General features: G+C 37.0%; 1 protein-coding gene across 1 annotated transcript; it reads right to left on the bottom strand.

The window, feature by feature from the left end:
- Positions 1-1750: 1750 nt before the first annotated feature.
- Positions 1751-4552, bottom strand: LOC149416570 (uncharacterized). Its single transcript, XM_089640824.1, has 5 exons — positions 4444-4552; positions 4202-4300; positions 3952-4068; positions 3698-3805; positions 1751-3554 (listed from the first exon to the last, which is right to left on the bottom strand). Exons 1-5 carry the CDS (start codon positions 4472-4474, stop codon positions 3538-3540), a joined length of 372 nt encoding a protein of 123 aa, XP_089496950.1. The 5' UTR covers positions 4475-4552; the 3' UTR covers positions 1751-3537.
- Between the last annotated feature and the right edge of the window lie 16996 nt (positions 4553-21548).

Genomic DNA, 21548 nt, shown 5'->3' with positions numbered 1-21548 from the left:
AATGCTTCTTTCTTGACGTGTGGTTCAATAAGTCAGTCTTCTTAGCATTTATTTCGCAATTGCAGTACACACAACAAGCTTTGGTAGAATTTTTCTTGACCTCTCTAAGCCAACCTTCAAATGAAGGGTCAGAGAGCCATTCGCGACGAAATTTTTGAGTGTAGGGCTTACTTTGAGACATCTTTGCAAAAAAAACACACAATAGTAAATGGAAATTAAAGTACGTAAATACCTCAAACTTGTATTTTTCTTTTCACAATTCACAGTAACTATTCATTTATTATTATTTTACACATATATTAATTACACTTATGCAGGATGTTACTTATAATTATGTTAAAATTAAAAACACATTAACTTAGGTAGGTACTTCAAAAGTTTATTGTTCTTTTCACAAATCACAGTTATTATTGTTATTTATAGTTTTTAATTACACTTATACAGTTATTACTTACGTAATAATAAAAAAAACACTTATTAAGGTACTTCAATAATGTATTTGTTATTTTCACTATTCACAGTTACTAATTATATTTACGTATCAATTTAAGACAACTGATAATTGATAACACCACAATAATTTAGCAAAAAATATTACTTTCAGGTAAATAATCACGTACTGCGTAATGACATGTACATGCAAAGCGCATTCGAATTCGAAGGAGACTGATGCAAGACGCAATGCAAAATGCAATACGCAATAGCCGGCCTAGGCAAGTTACTTGTATCGGAGTTTTTGGGAATTTATTTTTTTCGGGAAGTCCCTGTACCGATGTTTCCACCAAAGCATTAGCGCCGTTTACACGCACACTTCGGAGCGACCGAGTCCCGCGCCACTTCAGGCCGCCGCGCAGAAAAGTAGAGATCGATAGGTTATCGATCGATAGACTTGCGCGGCGGCCTGAAGTGTCGCGGGACTCGATCGCTCCGAAGTGTGCGTGTAAACGGCGCTATTTTTAGTAACTGTTTACTTGTGCAGGAGTTCGGGGAATCTCTTTTTTTGGGAAGTCCTCGTTATTTTGGAATATTATTGCAAATATAATTTTTTTAATATTATTTCACGTGAATAAGAGCTGAAACATCTGAAAAACGAGCTAAGAAGCTAAATGACTTTTTTTGGAGCTGACGACGTCGATTTAGAGCCAGATCTAGCTCTAAAAGAGCTGAATTGGCAACACTGACGTTATCGGCAAAGTTGGCCGTGGCCTAAATTGCAGTGGCAATGCTTTGACGCGGTAATTATCGATCTAGTGTATATACATCAATGCCTAAATGGCGATAAATCGCCTTCGTTGGCAACACTGCTGACCGCAGTGACCGCTGGGCGAACGATTGGCACATCCAAAGTGTTTACAACGTTGCCACGTATCGCGCGAATTGTTTTAAATTTTTTTATCAATGTGAACATAATACTATGGACATTTTGCGATGTTGTGAGAATATTTTTGTACATAAATAAAAACATCGTTGAAATCTTTTTGTCTAGCTAGTTTCCTCTAAAGGGACCATAGTGCATCGGTCTCACAACATACCCAAATGAGGATGCCATATTCCCACTTGCTGCGTGCATGGTTTTGCTTCGATTAAATTGTTCTTGGCATAAGTGATAACTGTCAATTTCCATCGTGACACATTCACACCATTTCGTATTACACGTCGCACAATGGAATCAAAATACTTTTGTTACGCAACCTAAAATATTTTGCAATTCATAAAATAAACTGTTTGACCTGTGTCGGCGTATCTCAATTCTAAAAAATGCATTGTTTATGATTCAATACTGTAAAACTAATATTTTTTCACATAATACTTGAAATACTTACTACAAAAATTGCAAATGTTACAGTGATCACGTAATTTTTATTTTATTCGACCAACATCTAAAATAATTTTCGTGTAGGGGGAAGTCCCGCAGTGCCGAACACCTAACTAAGCTTGGGAGATATTAAAAAAAACGAATGGATTTGTATTTATTTATTGTACATTATTGGATACACAACAATCATAGACATGTAAATAAATCAACAAACAATCAACAGAATACAAACTAAAAGTGAAAACAAAAGCTAATCATTTGCATCAATTTTTGGTTTATCATTCTGTGCCACCTAGTACCGAAAATACCTATAAAATGGCACTTATGACCGAACAGTCCTAATAAAGTTCTATCTAATTCTGTATAAGTTTTAAAAATTCATTTTGTTCTTGCTAGGGCAATCCCGAGTTACAAAATACATTTTAGGGTGGGAGGAAATTACAATACATAAGTCGGAACAGAATACGAAAGAAGAATACAAACAGAAGTCATCAAAATATTAAAAATAATTTTTAAATACAGGTTAAGTAGAACAAAAAATAAGAGTAAACAAATAAAGGAACAATCAAAGATATACAAATATGGATTTACTGATTTTTATTTTAAAAAATATTTCTTTAAACCATCATTGTGAGTTTTTTTTAGTTTTTCTCAATGGCTCTTCGACATTTCTGGTTTTTCCGCACGCTTCTTTGCCATTTCTGGTGTAACTTTACTTGGAAATCATTCCATCTTTGATTTTAATATAGTTTACAGCAATATAAATCACTTTTTCACCACAAAAACATTAAAAAAACGAGCATAATTATCACACCAGCTGTTCACACTTTGTATGGGGCGGCCATTTTGAATATCATATTTCTTTCTTTCTGATTGGCTCAAGCAAAAACTGCTGTTTTTGTTCTGTAACCAAAAGAAGATTGCCGTGTTTGTTGTGGAATTAAATAATATATTATAATTCAAAAATGTATGGGATATTGTCGTTTATGCTCCGGAACCTTTGCAGTAGTCGATATTATTTTTAATTCTCTATCCATCGCCATATCTAACTCATTTTACACCAATGGTGGAGATTGCGTCTTTGTTTGATACGCCTCATATGAATTTATAACATCACTAAAACTTTTTGTATTCAAATGGCAATTATGTTAGCAGAAAGATTAATTATTTTTTACATTAATTAGTAAAAATAGTTTGACACCGTGTAATTTATAGTCGCTTCAGTATTTGTTGAGAACAATATTGTGACTCTACTCTACTTCACTCTAGTATTATTAGCCGGAGTTCAAACAAGAATCTATACAACAACATACTGTCGAATCATATATCCACATAATATGTGGATATATGATTGTGGAACAAATATTCAGGGTCAACATCTGAATTAGCAGCAGAAAAATCTCCGTTAACATTAATTAATTCCACTTTACTAGAAATATCTGAAAGAAAATATAAGTCAATGTTGAAACATAAATGGCAAATTATTATTAATGAGCTATAATAATTTAGTTAAGTTTTAATGAAGCATCAACTACTAACTTTTTATTACTGTGTATAATTTTCAACAGTAGTTACAACAGCAACTGTAGTGTTTTATCTTTAAGACAATAATTAAGTCCTGAAACTATACAATTACCTCGATGTACTATTATCGATCTTTCCACTTCTGGCTCTTCTGGCATCGATAATTCATTTGCAGATACGTTCCTTTCTTCTGCGACTCAAACATCTTGAAGTTCTATGAGACAGAGATTGAAATATTATCACCTGCGTTAAAATCTACTTGATGATATACAAATTTGTTAAAATAACACCATAGTTGAACATATTTGTAAAACAAAACAATTTAAAATTTACGCAAAACAGAAACAATACAATTACCTTGACATACTATAATCGATCTATCGAATTCTGGCTCTTCAGGCAGAGATAATTCATTAGCAGGTACGTTACGCTTCCATTCTTCTGTGACACAAACATCTTGAAGTTCTATAAGATAGAGATTGAAATATTATCACCTGCGTTAAAATATACTTGATGATATACAAATTTGTTAAAATAACAACATAGTTGAATACGTCATTAAAAAAACAAAGTAATGTAAAATGTACGCACAACAGAAACTATACAATTACCTTGATTTACTATTATCGATCTATCCAATTCTGGCAATTCTGGCTCTTCTGGAATCGATAATTCATTTGCGGGTACGTTATTCTTCCTTTCTTCTGCGACACAAACATCTTGAAGTTCTAGAACATGCGAGATGGAAATATTATCACCTGCATTAAAATCTACTTGATGATATACAAATTTATCAGAAAACAACACATTTGAAAAACAAAAGAATGTAAAATGTACGCACAACAGAAACTATACAATTACCTTGATGTACTATTATCGATCTTTTCCATTCTCGCTCTTCTGGCATCGATAATTCATATGCAAGTACTTTATGTCTCCCTTCTTCTGCGACACTAGCATCTTGAAGTTAGAAATTGAAAACTAACATGAATATTGTATGAAAATAAATTTGGGCACGCGAAAACCTAACCTCCAAATTTTTATACGCACAATTTTTTCACTATTATTTAATAAAGTATTGAAAGTTGTTGGTTATCACTTACTTGGTTTACGTGCAGCATCGTTCTTCACCATTTCCACAAGCTTTCTACCCCTTGAAATTTTTTTTATCGACTGATTAAAATGACAGTGACAGTTGATCAACAAAGTTTCGCGCGGTCCTAACAACGTAGTGTAGAATCACCATAGAAATCCGTAAGTCACACAGAAGCATAACAGCTGTTAGATCAGTGTGGCCCTTGTAAAAATATATTTGTTTAATATCACAAAGGCATAACAGCTTTTAGATCCGTGTGGCCTTAAAAATATATTTTGTTGGTAATGTCACAAAAGTATAACAGGGAATATGCTTTTGTGTTTCTAATTGTATAATTTAATTTGTAGATACGCCCAACCGTACCTCATAAACGGCTCTGTGTACGAGATAGTGCTTTGTGTCACTAATAAATACGATTCTTACATTGCCGAAACCATGTTTAACTCAAAACACGCATTTTTGTAGTTAGGCCCCTGTGATCCTAAACCCCCGATATGTCACTAACTCGCACATACAAAATATTAACAGTTACCATATTATTTATTGTTATTTAATTTGTAGAAGTCCATTTTAATTTTAATTTTTTATATAGGTATTCGATAATATTATATTATTATAAAAACAGTTTATTTCTGTGCAAGTTCTGCTGTGTAATTATTATTACGCGTGACAGCAAAAAAAAAGTTACTTTATTTTTACTCATAAAAACGACATAATTCTTTTATTAAAGAACTTTGTGTAAAAGTAATTAAACTTTCATATAGCTAAAATAGTACACTTTATGTTTACTATGTTGTAAATAACCCAGCTTAAGTAGTTTAATTATTTTTATACATTTTTTAAACCTTTCATTGACTGGTATTGCCCGCACTTTGCGGGAAATGGCAGTCACCATGAGGGGTAATAACAGTCGCTCAAAATCAGTAGAGCTTTGCATTAAAAAATACTAATAATGACTGGAAATCAGTAAAACAATGTTTTAAATGTAACACAATGTTTTTATTACAAAGATTTACTAAAGTTCTTATTTAAAAAGCTATACCTAAATCAAGGCGTTTAAGAACTTTATTTCTACGCACACAAGAATAGCATTCGTAGTTTTCAGGAGAATCAGTTCGGGTGCATTATTTGTGTGCCCACTTTCCACAACCTCGACATCTGAACCAAATTTTATTTTTCCCAAATTCTTTTCAAACGCAACATATTTCTTGCTCACTATCATCTATACTTTCAAAGGTTCTCTTCATCTGACGAGTCTGGGATTGACTTTTTCTTCTTAGAATCCAAAACTACTTCATCTGAAGAAAAAAATTCTGAATCGATCCTTGATTTCTTACTGGTCTTAAAATGTCTTCGTTTGGTGGTGGTGTTTGTCTTTTTCTTATCAGTTTTTTTGTCAGTTTTCTTGTCCGTTTTCTTGTCAGTTTTCTTGTCAATCTTCTTGCTATCTTTTGACAACTTGTCTTGTCTTTTTCTTTCCTTGTTTTCTAAGTCTGCTTTCAGGTGTGTTGCTGTTAAGATAGCAGAGTGTTGTTTGGTATTTGCACGTTTTATAGCTTGAGTTGTCAAAAGTGGCAACGGAGACAATACGGCGTTCTGTATTTTGGCGCTCGTTCCTGGCAAATTATTGTCCTCAGGAGTATTCAGTAATTGGGCGCTTGTTTCTGGCAAGTTATTGGCCTCAGGAGTAATCTGTACTTGGGCACTGAGTCCTGGCAAATTATTGGCCTCAAGCGGAAAGGTAGAAGATGTTGCTTGATCATGGTCCAAAGGGTTAGCTGTGGAATCATTCATCACAGTAACAGTTTCGTTTTGGAAATCTAATAGATAGTCTGAGGTCATGAAATCTTCTTCTCCAAAAACGGCAGGATCGATAGGCATAATTCCACTCGCCTTAAATCCAGAAACTCCTTTCTGAATTGTAGCCGTGTCACAGTAGGCTTTGTTGAATATAGAAGCCACATCGTACGGAGTTATTTTCAGCAAAGCATGGCTTTTCATTAAAAAATCACACTGCCTCCGAAAGGCGGCTTTCAATGGGCCATAAAATGCAACATCTAATGGTTGCATTCTGTGAGAGGTGTGCGGTGGAATAGAGAGTACAACAATGAAGTTTTCTCGGCAGAATTTGTATGCTTCCAAAGATACGTGGCTGTAATGATTGTCCAAAACCAATAGCACTGGCTCAGCCGAAAACGGTCTCGTAAACTGCATAAAGTGTTTGAGCCATATTACAAATAAATCTTGATTCGTCCAGCCATTTTTCGAGCAGTGGTAAATAGCTTCATTTGAACCATCTTTGCTCAACTGTGGTGACATTCTCTTGCGTGGGTAAATAAACATTGGAGGTATGTAGGATCCAGCAGCCGACACTGCGCAAATGACTGTGATATTTTTTCCCCTTTCAAAACTTGTAACTGATCGTACTCTCTTCTGTCCCTTTTCAGCAATGACTGTACCAGGGTCTTGGACGGTGCTGATACCGGTCTCATCCATGTTATATATTTTTGATTCAGCAAACTGGTACTTTTCCATAATGTCCTCCAAATTTTTAAAGAACAAGGCCACCTCCTCTTTGTTGAATGCTGTCACGCAATTGATGCTTCTTGCCTCGGGCTAACGGATGGTTATCGAAGGATTTCGCTTTAAAAAACCATAAAGCCAATCTTTCCCAGCCATTTGCCTCTCTTTGTTGAATGTGTGCTTTATATCGTGTTTCTCAGCATAACATAAGCTGCACGGCGAACTTGCAATGGACTGAGACCATAATATTATTTAGCCAAAAGTTTTATATTCTCAGCCATACCTTTCTCTTCATCAGGTGAGAAAGTGGCATGTCTTCCTAGAGAAGGTGCAGTAATAGGAAGATTCTTCTTGATTCTTTCTTGCAAAGTACTGTCGGGTATCATGAATATCTTGGAAGCTTTCCATATATAAACCCCATCACGCACAGCTCGTACAGCTTTTTCCAAGTCCTCTTTATTCCATTTTGCTTTTGTTGTTATAGGTCTGTTCCGCGGCATCTACGTAACAAAAATAACCATTCATTTGCATCTATTTTCACAAAAACGCTCAAAAATCGTTCTAAACATCAGGTAAATTAGCCTTATATTTTCATACGAGGTAATGTCGGTCTGTGACTGCTATTACCCACTTCAAGTAACTGGCATAACCCCAAAACAAAAGAAATGTTTTCTTTGACATTCACCAAAAATATAAATAAGCTATTAAAAATCAAACCGGCACATCAAAAGTGATAACAAATTTGTTATAATTTGTGATAAAAGCAAATCCAGCCGTAAATAATATACTTAAGCTTACCTTTGATTGAAAATTCCAATTTTTAACAACAAAACACTCCGAAACATGAACGACGCACTGCCATACTGACGTGCGATGCAAGATGGCCGCGGCCATGTAAATTAGTTGTCCCCAGTGAAGACTAGATGGCGGTATAGGTATCATTTTTTTTAAATTATTCAGGAACTTGGTATTCCACAGTGACCGGCCTTTCCCCACCTTACCCTAATATTCTCTGGGCTCTTTTTCGCCTTTTTGTGGAGTTGGTTCCTTCTGTAAATTGATTTGACAAGTCCAGGGGTGATCCATGGCGTGAGTTTTAATTTTTTATTAGATATGAGTTTGTTATTAGTGTGTTTAGATATATAATCATGTATCACCAATCACTTGGCTATGAATTCCGTCATTGCTGAATCAGTTTCCCTTTGGTCTAGTACGTTTTCCCATTTTTCTGAACTTAAGTCATCGAGTAGGTTAAGGTAGTTTATTCGAGGAATGTATTTGATTTTGGCTGCGGTGGGAGGCTTATTTTTTAGGCAGAGAGCTGTAGTGGTCAGAAATTGTGGTGAGGAAGACAAATGAGTCAATATGTTTCATTTTTTCAACGTTGATGTGGTCTATACAAGATTTACTCATCCCCTGTTCTCGAGTGGAACTGTTAATTGTCTGTATGAACCCATAGTATGCAGACATAGATAATCTTCGGATTGACGGTGGTAATCAGGAATCGTATTAATATTTAAATCACTGAATATGTCTCTGTTATACGGATGAATTCCAGAACATCTAAACCCAGATTGAATGTTAGTTTGGGTTATTGCCCGGGGTAAAGCAGTCGCCACTATGCTTGGGATATCATAAATAGTCATTGGTTTTCCTGGATTTGTTCTCATCCACCCATCACAAGCTGTATTCACCGCTTTTTTAAATGGTCCGAACACTGATCGATCCAATGGCTGTAATTTGTGACTGCAATGCGGGGGAAAGGAGAGCATGATTATACCATTGGCATAACAGTAATCAATACAATTTATAGAAACATGCGATGAATGATTATCAAGTAATAAAAGAACTTTATGATCTAAAGACGAATTGGTGTGCCTTTGAAAATGATTTAGAAATATGGTAAAATCTTCTTCTTGCATCCATCCAGATTTGTTCGCGGTACCGATACTACCAATCGGACCATCTTTTAAGAAATGGCTTTGATATTTGATACGTGGGAATGTAAACATCGGCGGAATTGAGTTGCCAATTGCGTTTGCTGCTACAGTAACAGTTACGAGAGTTCCTCGTTCGGCCGACGTTACCGCACCTACTTGCCGAGTTCCTCTTCTGGCTACAATCCGATTTGGTTTTTGAACAGTTGTGACACCGGTCTCATCTACGTTGTAGATGTCCTTTGCTTCAAATTTATATCTATCCAAAACGTTCGTTAAATTTTTGAAGAATTCATCAACATTATGTCGATTAAAACTTGTCGCTCGTGCCAAACTCGTGGCTTGGGCACACCTTACAGATAATTGTGGATTGCGGTCTAAAAATCCTCGTAGCCATTCTATTCCGGCCATGCTATTTGTGTCCCATGAATTTGGCCTTGTCAGGTTGTACCGTGTGGTCAAATCAAATGCCAGTTTTCTTAAATCCTTTCTAGACAGTCCAAAATAAATGTCTGCCGTTTTTATTGCATAATTTGCAATCTCAGTTTCTTGAGATGGGGAAAATACTTTCTTCGCCGAATTGTATCCCATGGTTATGGAATCAACAGATGTATCTATTGGTGCACTTTCTCTCTTTTTTTTGTACCTTCCCAATGAGACGTGGTCCAAATTGAACATCGCTGCAGCCTTTCTCAACGATCTTCCAGATAATGTTTCTTCATATGCTTGCTGATATGAAAACATGTCTCTAGTATTTCGGTCTGTGACGTTTATTCGTTTTCTAGGCATCTGAAAAATTAAAAAAAAAATCCTCGTCAGAAATACTGAATGAAAACAATTGCAAGAGTAGGTACCTACCCATCACGATGAGGTTGGATATCGTAAAAAATTGGAATAAAAGTAATGATAGGGCCTTTACCGACAAAATACGACATTATTAATGAAACCATCGTATTAAGTGAATAAACCTTACAAGTGTAGGTATGTTCGTATGTATTTCAAATTAACTTATAAAATGACTGCCTCAACACAGGCTAGCCTATTGAGGCGGGCTGTGTGAAAACTCGATTTATAATTATAAATCTCTAATCTTTAAATAATACCTACTGTTCGTATGTATTTTTTTTCTCTGTTGTCAACTTTTTGTCCTAATATTGACAATGTATACTATTAACGCTGAACATGAACTTTTTTTAGTTATGAATGTAAAAATTTCGTTCAATAAAGATATATAATTATTATATGGTTAAGTGAGGTTGTCTACGGTCGAATGAGATCGACTTCATCATCCGTATTCAAGATTACCAAAGACAGAATGATTTCAATTTCTGATCAATTTTCATTATAACTATTTAATTTTCTCTCCGTGTGGACGGTTGAAACATGGTCATGATTGAAACGTTGCAATCATCCCCACACGAGTTTTTTCAAACATCCCCACGCTGCATTTTCTACTTTAAGGTCTAAAATAAGCCCTTTAAATAGACATAAACGCCGCGCAAATGCATTACAAATACTCTAAAATAGATAAAGAAGAGAATGGAATAAAAAGTTTCGTCGAGCTGCTAGAGTAAAATGAGTTATAACGTAAACAAAAATTTCGTAACTACTTACTTTTTAGCGCGAAATCCAATAATGTCTCCTGTGCACGACTGTATCACTCGCCGGCTGGAGGGCTACTGGTGATAGGTACCTACAGATCTGACGGAGATTCGATTGTTGCGTCACACTCTTAGGTATTATAGTTTTCGAGTAAATTGAGATGTTTCAATCATAACTTGTTTCAATCGTACCCAGTCTACCCTACGTTATGATCCACCGTGTCAAACGCCTTCTTTAGATCAATAAATATTGCCGCCGTAAAATCACCGTCATCTATATGTTTCTGCAGATTTGATATAAAATCGAAGGCTGCACATTTAGTGTTAGATCGTCGTCTGAAACCATATTGTTTTGACGTGAGAATTTTGTTGTGTTCGAGATATTTCAATAGTCTTTCTTTAATGACACATTCAAAATTTTTAGAGATAGCTGGAAGTATAGAGATTGGACGATAATTTTTGGACATTTTTTTACATTCATCTTTATGTACAGGAATAATTTTTGCAATGTTTAGTTTATCTGGAAATATACCCTTTGATAGGGAGAGATTTATTAAGTAAACGAGGTCATCCACCAGTTCACCCTTGCAGTTTTTGAGAAGGAGAGAGGTTACACCATCGGAACCAGCTGCTGCTTTAGACTTTTAGATATGATCCGTAAAGCTTTTTTTTATTTTTATTTTTTTTTTTTATTATCAATATAAAGTTTTTTTACAGGTTTTTTTTTTAGAGGTCTGTCTCACTAGGATAAACCTGTGTCGAGACAGACGTATTTGATACATGAATTAATGTTTACATATTTTTTGATACATAAAATATTTCATTACATTAAATGACATTGTGAAAAAGATACAAAATAATAATAATAATAATAATAAATGATAAATTTGTTAATCAGCATCTAGTTGGAGTACATGGCTTTCGGATAGCAGCGTCCACGGCCCGGGCAGTGACTGCCAACCGCACTAACCGTAGTAGTCACGCAGAAGTCAGTGCGAACAGTTGTGTATTGCAGTCGTGTATTATTGCAGTCGTGTATCGAACATTAACTATGTCTGAGAATTTTAATGAACGAAAGCGAGAACTCGTCAAGAGACTGATACAGGATGAAGAAGGGGATGATGAAATAATGTTGCTCTTACTTTCATAAAAAAGGAATAAAAGCGATTCATTATATTCATCCAGAGTCGATGAAGGCAGCTATCAAATCCTGATAAAACGGCACTTAAATCTAAAGGATCAGAAATTCAGGAAATACTGCAGACTAAATAAAACTCAATTTCAATTTGTACTTAACTAACTAACTAACTAACCATCACGCCGTTTCCCCGCAGGGGTAGGCAGAGAGGACGGACCGCCAAACAACTCGGTCTTGGCACACACTCCTTGCCTCATTCACATTCATACATCGTCTCATACATACTCTTCTATTATTCTGACTCTTGACATGGCCCGACTCGAGTATCTGATTCACTTGATCGTGCCATGTCTTCCTCGGGCGTCCCCGACTTCTGCTACCATTCACATTTGCATCATATATCCTCCTTACACTCCTATCTTCGCTCATTCGCTCTACATGCCCAAACCATCTAAGCGTCCCTTTCTTAATCTTACTCATTACGCTTACATCAGCCTTGCACTCTTTGCGGATCTCCACATTCCTCACACGATCAAACATGGTTTTACCACACATACGCCTCAGGGATCTCATTTCAACAGCATTTAATCTACTTTCATCCTTTCTTTGCCAGTTCCATGCCTCACTTCCATACATCAAGGTAGGTACCAGCACTCCGTTGTGGACTGCTAACTTCGCTTCTTTGGACAATTTTTTGTTAGCGCCTACGGCGTTTAGTCCTCCATTAACGGAATTACCTGCATTTACCCTTCTTTCGATATCTCTGTCAGCCTTCCCATCTCTCGTAAACATACTTCCTAAATACACAAACTCATCCACCTGCTCCAAGTATTCCCCATTCACAATTATATTGCACACTGTTTTCGTACTCTCTCTTTCAAACACCATTACTTTAGACTTACTTACATTCATCATTAACTCATTCTTCATGCATACTTCGTTCATCCTAGACACGAGAGACTGTAGATCATCTATACTATTAGCAATCAGCACCGCATCATCAGCATACAACAGGCAACATACTTTCAAATTATTCAAATTCGCGCCCAATCCCACCTCTTTCAATTCTTGCATACAATTATCCATGTATAGATTGAATAACCACGGTGACATTACGCAGCCTTGTTTAACACCTTTTGTGATATCAAACCACCCCGTAAAACCACCGTTTACCCTAACACATGCAACGCTTCCCTCATACAGAGACGCAATTGCCTGAATCAGATTCGTATTCACTCCATACTTGGACAACACCTTCCATAGCTTTTTCCTGTCGACTCGGTCGTATGCTTTTTGTAAATCTACAAAGGCACAGAAAAGTTTCTGGTTTTTTGCCAGAAACTTCTCAGTGAGCATACGCAATGAGAATATCTGGTCCATGCACCCCCTTCCACTCATGAAAGCACCTTGCACATCCCATATTTTATCCTTTGTTTCCTTTCTTACTCTTTCAATCAAAATTCTACCATACAGCTTGCCAACTGAACTAAGCAGGCTAATAGCCCTATGATTCCCACATTCCATACGTGACCCTTTACCTTTGTATAATGGCATGATCACAGCCCTTCTCCAATCTAAAGGCGTGTAACCTTCCTTTAAACATTGGTTAAAAAGATTGCACAACCATGTGAGAATTACACGGCTACCTCCTTTAAAATATTCAGCAGCAATATTGTCAAACCCAACAGCCTTACCATTCTTCATAAATAAATTAAAAAAGGTTTTCAACCAATGAAAAAAAGATCAATCACAGCTGAGGAAAAACTATTTCTCACTTTAAGGTAAATATGAAAAAGAACTGTTATCTAGCTGGAAATATGTATTAGGAATGTTTTCAGATGTATTTGTTGGCAAATTAAAAGTATTTGAAACACTTAAGTCAGTAGCTTCAGTGACTGAACTGGGTGAGTAAGGATTTGTTGATGAAAATTGCGAATTTTGATCTAATGGGGGACTGCTTAAAGAAGTACTAGAACTTTGGTTCAGGCTCCTTAATTCATAATCTGCTAAAATATTGAAAACCTTAGTTTTGGCTTCTATTCTTAAAGCAGGAGTAAGCTTACTTAACATTGTCCCAACGTGTGAGCAAAACGATTTAATGCCATCCACATCTGGTTCCTGCTCGCAATTTGAAGTTGACCGTGGGCCTTTAACAGTGGCCCACGTAGTCTACCCTTTCTCTGAAGCGCTCATCCATTAGCTTCCAGAGTAGGCACTCTGGATTTGTTGCCCGGTGGTTTCTCGTACCTCCACTGCAATTTGAACATGTTGGTTCTTTCGCCTTGTTGGGACATATGTCATATTTATGACATTCGCCACAGTGAAAACAAGTTAGCTTCTCTGTACAGAAGCGTTGGGTGTGACCAAAACCTCGGCACTGATAGCATTGCATCAGCGGTGATTGGTCTTCGACCACAAGCCGTTGGTATCCGACGTTTATTCGTCCAGCGTTTACCAAGGATTTCCAGTTTGTTGGGGACGCTTCTAGGACAACGTTACACAGAAGTTTGTTTCTATGGTTTTTTTTATATTTGATTCTTAAATTTTGTGTGAAATCTATTTCACACCCTTTATTTTGATTTTGAAGTGACTTGAGTAAGTCTTCATCGGAGGCACCTTTTATCAGTCCTTTTATTATAATAAGCGGATCGAGTTGCTTTCCGTCCGTCACTGTTATCTGTCCATGGAGTCCTTTGCTCAACTCCGCTTTGAAATCATTACGTACGCGAATGTCACAGCCAGGCCGAGAACTACGCAACAGAGTCACGCTGTAGTAATTAGCTCAGATGACCCGGGAAAAAATTCTGATCACTTGGACCAGCTAATTAAGAAGCACATCGATGTTCGATCCCTTGGAATTGGTGATACTTTTTCAATAAAAATAATCATAAAAAATGTAATCTTAGACTGTAGTTTAGTACCTTACCTATATTACTAATTTTGTAATATAGCTAAGTACATATAAAAAAAAATACCGCCGGAAGTCCAAGATGGACTGTGAACCATCTGCAGTGGCTGGTGATGAGTCTTCTAGATTACTCATGACTGAATGGGAAAATGGAGGTGATGTGAATTGCTTCGGACAAGCAAATTGCTCCACCACTTCTTGAATTCTGCTCCGGAATGAAAGTATCTGCGACTTTGGAATTTCTGCGACATGTGGAAGCAGACTCTTGAAGAAGTGGAGATGTTCATTGTTTTCCTTTTCTTTGTTATTTGTTAACTTTTCTTTAAAATATTCTAATTTTTGGTTTTCTATGTCCACGATTGCCTGGTTGTAGACATTCATGGGCTTTCGCCTTTTCCTACTCACTGGAGTAGATGAGGAAGAAGTTTGCGGTAAATTCTCAATAAGAGATAAAAGATCTCAAATATCAACACAGTATTCTTCCTGTTCGATATCTATGGGTGGGGTTTGTGGAACTCGTGTAGTAGTTTCTTCGGTTTCTTCCGTACACTGGCCGTGTACTGACTGTGTACTGACTGTGGCTACATGTGGTGTAAGTGGAGTAAGTTGATTATTTAAATTGCCACTTGACGCCCTCGGTCTAACAACGTCTTTCAGAAATAATAAAGAAGTGAAAAAAGGCAATTTTAGGGTAAATGATGTATTTCCTGCATCCCCTGACTGCGAAGGTGGTATTTTCCCAAGCTCCACAGCAAACTGGTCTCGTAAATACTTTCATTTCTTTCTCAGTTTAGTTTCTGAAAAAAATATCATTGATATTAGTTAGGCATTTAGTCTCCTTCAACGGAATCAATCTTCCGAACAGGCCTTCCATTGATATGCTTGGTGTAACTATAAGTGACCAGCTCAGGTACGGGGGCTCCATCGAAGCCAGAGTAAAGTTGGCCTCTCAGAAGCTGGGCGTACTGTACAGGGCCCGCAGATACTTTAATAGTACACAACTGCTCACCCTGTACAAATCGCAAGTGCGCCCTACTGTCGAATTTGGCAGCCATCTCTGGTCTGGAGCCCCAAAATACCTGAAAAAAACCCTTGACTCTGTGCAGAAACGGGCGGTCCGTTTGATAGATTCCCCAATCTTAACAAACGGACTGCAATCTTTAGAGCACAGGCGTCAGGTAGGTATGCTGTCCTTGTTCTATCGGTATTACAATGGAAGATGCTCTGAGGAACTAGCGTCATTGATCCCTTCGGCACCGGTGCGTAGTCGGGATACACGCCAAACGCGCGCCCAACATTTGTACACAGTTGACACTTGTCACATGAGAACGGGTAGCTTCTACGATTCGTTCTTAAGTTCAACAGCTCGGCTGTGGAACGAACTGCCGGCCTCTGTGTTTCCTCCCTCCTACAACATGGGACTCTTCAAGACCCATGTTCACTCCTTCCTCTCCACAAAAAGACCCTCCACACAGCATCCCCAAAGATGACATAGGCCCTGAGGGAAATTATTTTCTTCAGGGCCTCCTGTGTGGAGTAAATATAAAAAAAAAAATTTCAATTGATAGAACTAGTTTCGTCCATATAATAACAAAAAAAGTAAAACATTCAATTTCTGAAATATATAAATTATGTTTGTTACTTCATATTTTTACCGCTAGATGGCACTACAATCAGTTAGGAGATTTTTATCTGTTTATTTGCATTGCAAATCTTTTATAAACCAAAATTTTAAAACCCAAACCGAATTGTAAATTTGAAATCTTTTGAAGTTCTTAATATGAAACCCAACATTTGCATCGCTTTAGTGGTTATATTGTTAATGTGGGAGATAAATGTTAATTTGGTGTCAAATATTATCCCCAGGTCTTTTATTTCGGGTACAGATACTAAGACTTGATTATTCATACAGTATGTGAAAATTAATGGGTTTTTCTTCCTATAAAATTTCATGACTTGACACTTTTTTACATTAAGGGTTAATTTATTTAGGATGCACCAATCAGAAAAGCTAATGAGATTTGATTGTAATAATAAGCAGTCATTAATATTGTCAATAATTTGGTAAATTTTCATAACATCTGCGAACATCAAAATAAAGACACGTTTAAATAAAGCAAAGTTATATACTTTTCACATCACGAAAAAATTAATAGGCTTCTGCCGTGTGGTATTCCTCAAAGCAGGGTTCAATACAGAGAGCTACTTTGCACTGTTTACACCGATACCTTGATTCTTTTCTTTTTTCTTGGATAAACACACCACAAAAAAGCTACAGATCGCCATTGGTGTAGCTTTTTTCTCAGCTTGTGGGATTTTTCCATGAAATGCCTTTCTGTGAGTCGTGATGGCAATTCCGCCTTATTTTTCCTTGATGCGCATGAGGGCACATCACGTTTATGTTCACTGATAAGTTGTCGAATAACCTCCAACTGAAACTGTGCTAGTGGCATACGTTTTCCAGAATGTTGACGGTGAAGTATATGGGCATTCAGAAGTGCAAGATCCGTTAGGTGGAAGAACTTTTTTTTATACCACCTCATTGTCTTCCGCGATGAGTGTACACTCGACAAAACCATATCTGATTGGTCAACAGCGCCTATGTTTTTGTTATAATCTTGAACACATTCAGGTTTGATTATTGGGTCATTTCGGTATGTCGTTTTGCCTGTATCGGTTAGAAGAGCTGGATGAAGAGTTGTCAGTAACCAGATACCTCCCTTTTATTCTTCCAGATTTGTGCAGAAATAGTGTCTGTATGATATGCTCTCATTTCCCCTTTCTTTAGTTTTTCAGTTACCTTTGGCATTCCTTTTCGGTTTTTTCTCACAGTACCACAAGCATTTTTTTTTTAAATAATCAACATTGAATCTTACTTTGAATATCTTGTCCCCCCCTGTTTGTTGAGTATTGTCATAAAAGTGAAGCATACGAAGAATCATTTGATAACTACTTCGAGACATTGTATCTGAATATATGGGCGAATACAGTAAGATGTCTGTAGACCAGTGATCTGAAATCTTATTCCTGGAATTACAGGCCATCAAGTGACACAAAGCCAAAAAAATGTATAATTCTTCCATTGTGGTATCAGTCCATTGTTTGAATCTCCAACTCAATTAATTTCATTTAGTTTTCACAAACTGATGCTGCTTATTTGTCTCGTTTGCAATAAAAAATTCTCTGTTTCCAACATTTTCTATGTTTGCTCCTGATCTCGAACCGATGAACGAATTTATTTTGGGAACAAAATCATCATTTTCCCATTCAAAAACTGGTATAGATTCGTCAATGATGGAAGGGACATCTTGTTCTTCTTCACTAATTTTGAAATCAAGATCCCTGTCATCCGATTCAGCAGTACGGCCAGCTTCATCCGTGAAATCTTCAAGCAGTTGGTCATCACCAGGCATACTTTGTCCATTTTCCATCGTTGACCGTAAAAAATCACACACTTTACAATGGGTGTAAAAAAATAATTGTCACTCAAACAGAGTACACTTTGTAAAATACTTCTCGCAAAAAACGTATAAAAACTCCAAAATCGTAAAAAAACTGAGAACACACTTTGCACACTAAAAACATATACTTCCTTGCACAAGTAAAAATAATTATTATAGCACAAAAACGAAATATTCAACAATAAAAATCAATATTCCAACGGAAAAATATACGCCAAGCAATCAGGAAACACGAAATACGGTCGCCCCGTGTGCAGGGAGTACCTCTAAGCAACCCTGCATTAGTGACACATATTGAACGTCAAAAGAAGTTTCATTTAGACCACTCTAAAGTCGATATAATCTGTGAACTGTTAAATTATAATTATTTCTTCATCATCCCAATAGATGTCACCGTGGGTTCCATATTTTAAATTTTTCAAATTACTTTAGTTTGACAAGCAAAATCGTCATATAGAACAGCGTGTTAACGCGTTCATTTTGTATGGCCGGCCTTGTGAGCACGGCTACCTAGAGCGCGTAAACGCGATTAAGGCACACATCCGGTTAAACTGTATACTCTTATTTTATTTTATATAATAAGGCGCCGTTTTTGTGAAAAATCACCTCAAGGGCGCTCAAGTGCCTATTATTGGCTGAAAAAAATAATGACTTTACTTATAGAATCCACAAAAGTTATATCGGAATTCATACAGTGTGTATAGTTAGTGCCGAAGATGCCTATTAGGTCTGTGTACCACGCTCCAAAGCATAAGAGATCGGTTCCGCGATGGACCACCACCACTGTAATCCGGCGTGATAAAATGCAGCACCAAAGTAGCCATTGGACAAGTTAGTATTGTTGGCGGTGACCAGAAGACTCCATCCAGATATATGAAGACTAGATATATGATTCGGCCATATCTTACCCCCATAAACTGCATCCTATTCATCGAGATTCTTATTGGTGTATATCAGGTTGGCAAACGTCGCATCGTATTTTTTTCTTTTAATGTTGCCATGTCAATCGCCATATGTGAAATATTTTCCATGATTGTACTTATTTTTTTTTGGAGATTTCAATTTTCGTTTCTTTGGTGATTCTTGTTGGACTGTCCTCTAATAATGCGGTTGGTTCGCCTATTTCTTTCTTATTTGTAAATAAATTCATGTGGATCGACTTCTTCTTCCATCGTTCCAGTTTTATTTTTCCCCTGGTCTCAACGTGTTAGCACTGTTAGTGTACAGCGGCACCCGACTGTTGCCTGCCCGGTAGCAGACAGTATGCATCAGTGACACATATTGAACGTCAAAAGAAGTTTCATTTAGACCACTTTAAAGTCGATATAATCTGTGAACTGTTAAATTATAATTATTTCTTCATCATCCCAATAGATGTCACCGTGGGTTCCATATTTTAAATTTTTCAAATTACTTTAGTTTGACAAGCAAAATCGTCATATAGAACAGCGTGTTAACGCGCTCATTTTGTATGGCCGGCCTTGTGAGCACGGCTACCTAGAGCGCGTAAACGCGATTAAGGCACACATCCGGTTAAACTGTATACTCTTATTTTATTTTATACAATAAGGCGCCGTTTTTGTGAAAAATCACCCCAAGGGCGCTCAAGTGCCTATTATTGGCTGAAAAAAATAATGACTTTACTTATAGAATCCACAAAAGTTATATCGGAATTCATACAGTGTGTATAGTTAGTGCCGAAGATGCCTATTAGGTCTGTGTACCACGCTCCAAAGCATAAGAGATCGGTTCCGCGATGGACCACCACCACTGTAATCCGGCGTGATAAAATGCAGCACCAAAGTAGCCATTGGACAAGTTAGTATTGTTGGCGGTGACCAGAAGACTCCATCCAGATATATGAAGACTAGATATATGATTCGGCCATATCTTACCCCCATAAACTGCATCCTATTCATCGAGATTCTTATTGGTGTATATCAGGTTGGCAAACGTCGCATCGTATTTTTTTCTTTTAATGTTGCCATGTCAATCGCCATATGTGAAATATTTTCCATGATTGTACTTATTTTTTTTTGGAGATTTCAATTTTCGTTTCTTTGGTGATTCTTGTTGGACTGTCCTCTAATAATGCGGTTGGTTCGCCTATTTCTTTCTTATTTGTAAATAAATTCATGTGGATCGACTTCTTCTTCCATCGTTCCAGTTTTATTTTTCCCCTGGTCTCAACGTGTTAGCACTGTTAGTGTACAGCGGCACCCGACTGTTGCCTGCCCGGTAGCAGACAGTATGCATCAGTGACACATATTGAACGTCAAAAGAAGTTTCATTTAGACCACTTTAAAGTCGATATAATCTGTGAACTGTTAAATTATAATTATTTCTTCATCATCCCAATAGATGTCACCGTGGGTTCCATATTTTAAATTTTTCAAATTACTTTAGTTTGACAAGCAAAATCGTCATATAGAACAGCGTGTTAACGCGCTCATTTTGTATGGCCGGCCTTGTGAGCACGGCTACCTAGAGCGCGTAAACGCGATTAAGGCACACATCCGGTTAAACTGTATACTCTTATTTTATTTTATACAATAAGGCGCCGTTTTTGTGAAAAATCACCCCAAGGGCGCTCAAGTGCCTATTATTGGCTGAAAAAAATAATGACTTTACTTATAGAATCCACAAAAGTTATATCGGAATTCATACAGTGTGTATAGTTAGTGCCGAAGATGCCTATTAGGTCTGTGTACCACGCTCCAAAGCATAAGAGATCGGTTCCGCGATGGACCACCACCACTGTAATCCGGCGTGATAAAATGCAGCACCAAAGTAGCCATTGGACAAGTTAGTATTGTTGGCGGTGACCAGAAGACTCCATCCAGATATATGAAGACTAGATATCTGATTCGACAGTATCTTACCCCCATAAACTGCATCCTATTCATCGAGATTCTTATTGGTGTATATCAGGTTGGCAAACGTCGCCAAGGTTTTGGCACTCGGATATGGCTCCACATTCAGCAGTTTCTTTGGACAATGATCATCCGAGCATTTGAGGAGGATTGTTGTCAGTAGTTCTAGCTGCCCATCTTCCAACAGCAAACATTCGTCAACTTCCATGATCCCTTTTCCGGACAAAACCTTGTATATTTTCTATATTTCTTTCAATATACTTTATATATTATCAACCACCACAACACGGGCATGTGCCTAGCTTGGTGGTCTAAACATTCTTAATGATTCTAATAAAAAATTCACTGAATAAATAATAAAAATAAAAAAAATAAAAAATGTAACTAACCTAACCCAACCTAACCCAAGTTCGCTCAAAAAAGTGTGCCACTTGTGCCCGTATATGAACCGGGACTCGCTTTTCACCGTTCCTTCCATGCAATCACTGCAGAATCTCTCTCCGTGTCTGCTCTCCACGTATTCAAAGCTCACCGAATTAATAAACTTCGCTACGAAATACGGGATCTCGTCCGTCTCGTACAGCACCGCCGACTTGAATGCAGCGTTGATGTTTATATCCAATCTTTCCACTTCAGGCGATTACATAATATCTCCAATAAATAACTTAATA

The sequence above is a fragment of the Hesperophylax consimilis genome, chromosome 16 (genome assembly GCF_061612785.1).
Source record: "Hesperophylax consimilis isolate HC1 chromosome 16, BYU_Hcon_1.0, whole genome shotgun sequence".
Classification (NCBI taxonomy): Eukaryota; Metazoa; Arthropoda; class Insecta; order Trichoptera; family Limnephilidae; genus Hesperophylax; species Hesperophylax consimilis.
The sequence above is the reverse complement of the archived record's forward strand: the minus strand, read 5'-3'. Positions and strand labels throughout refer to the sequence as shown.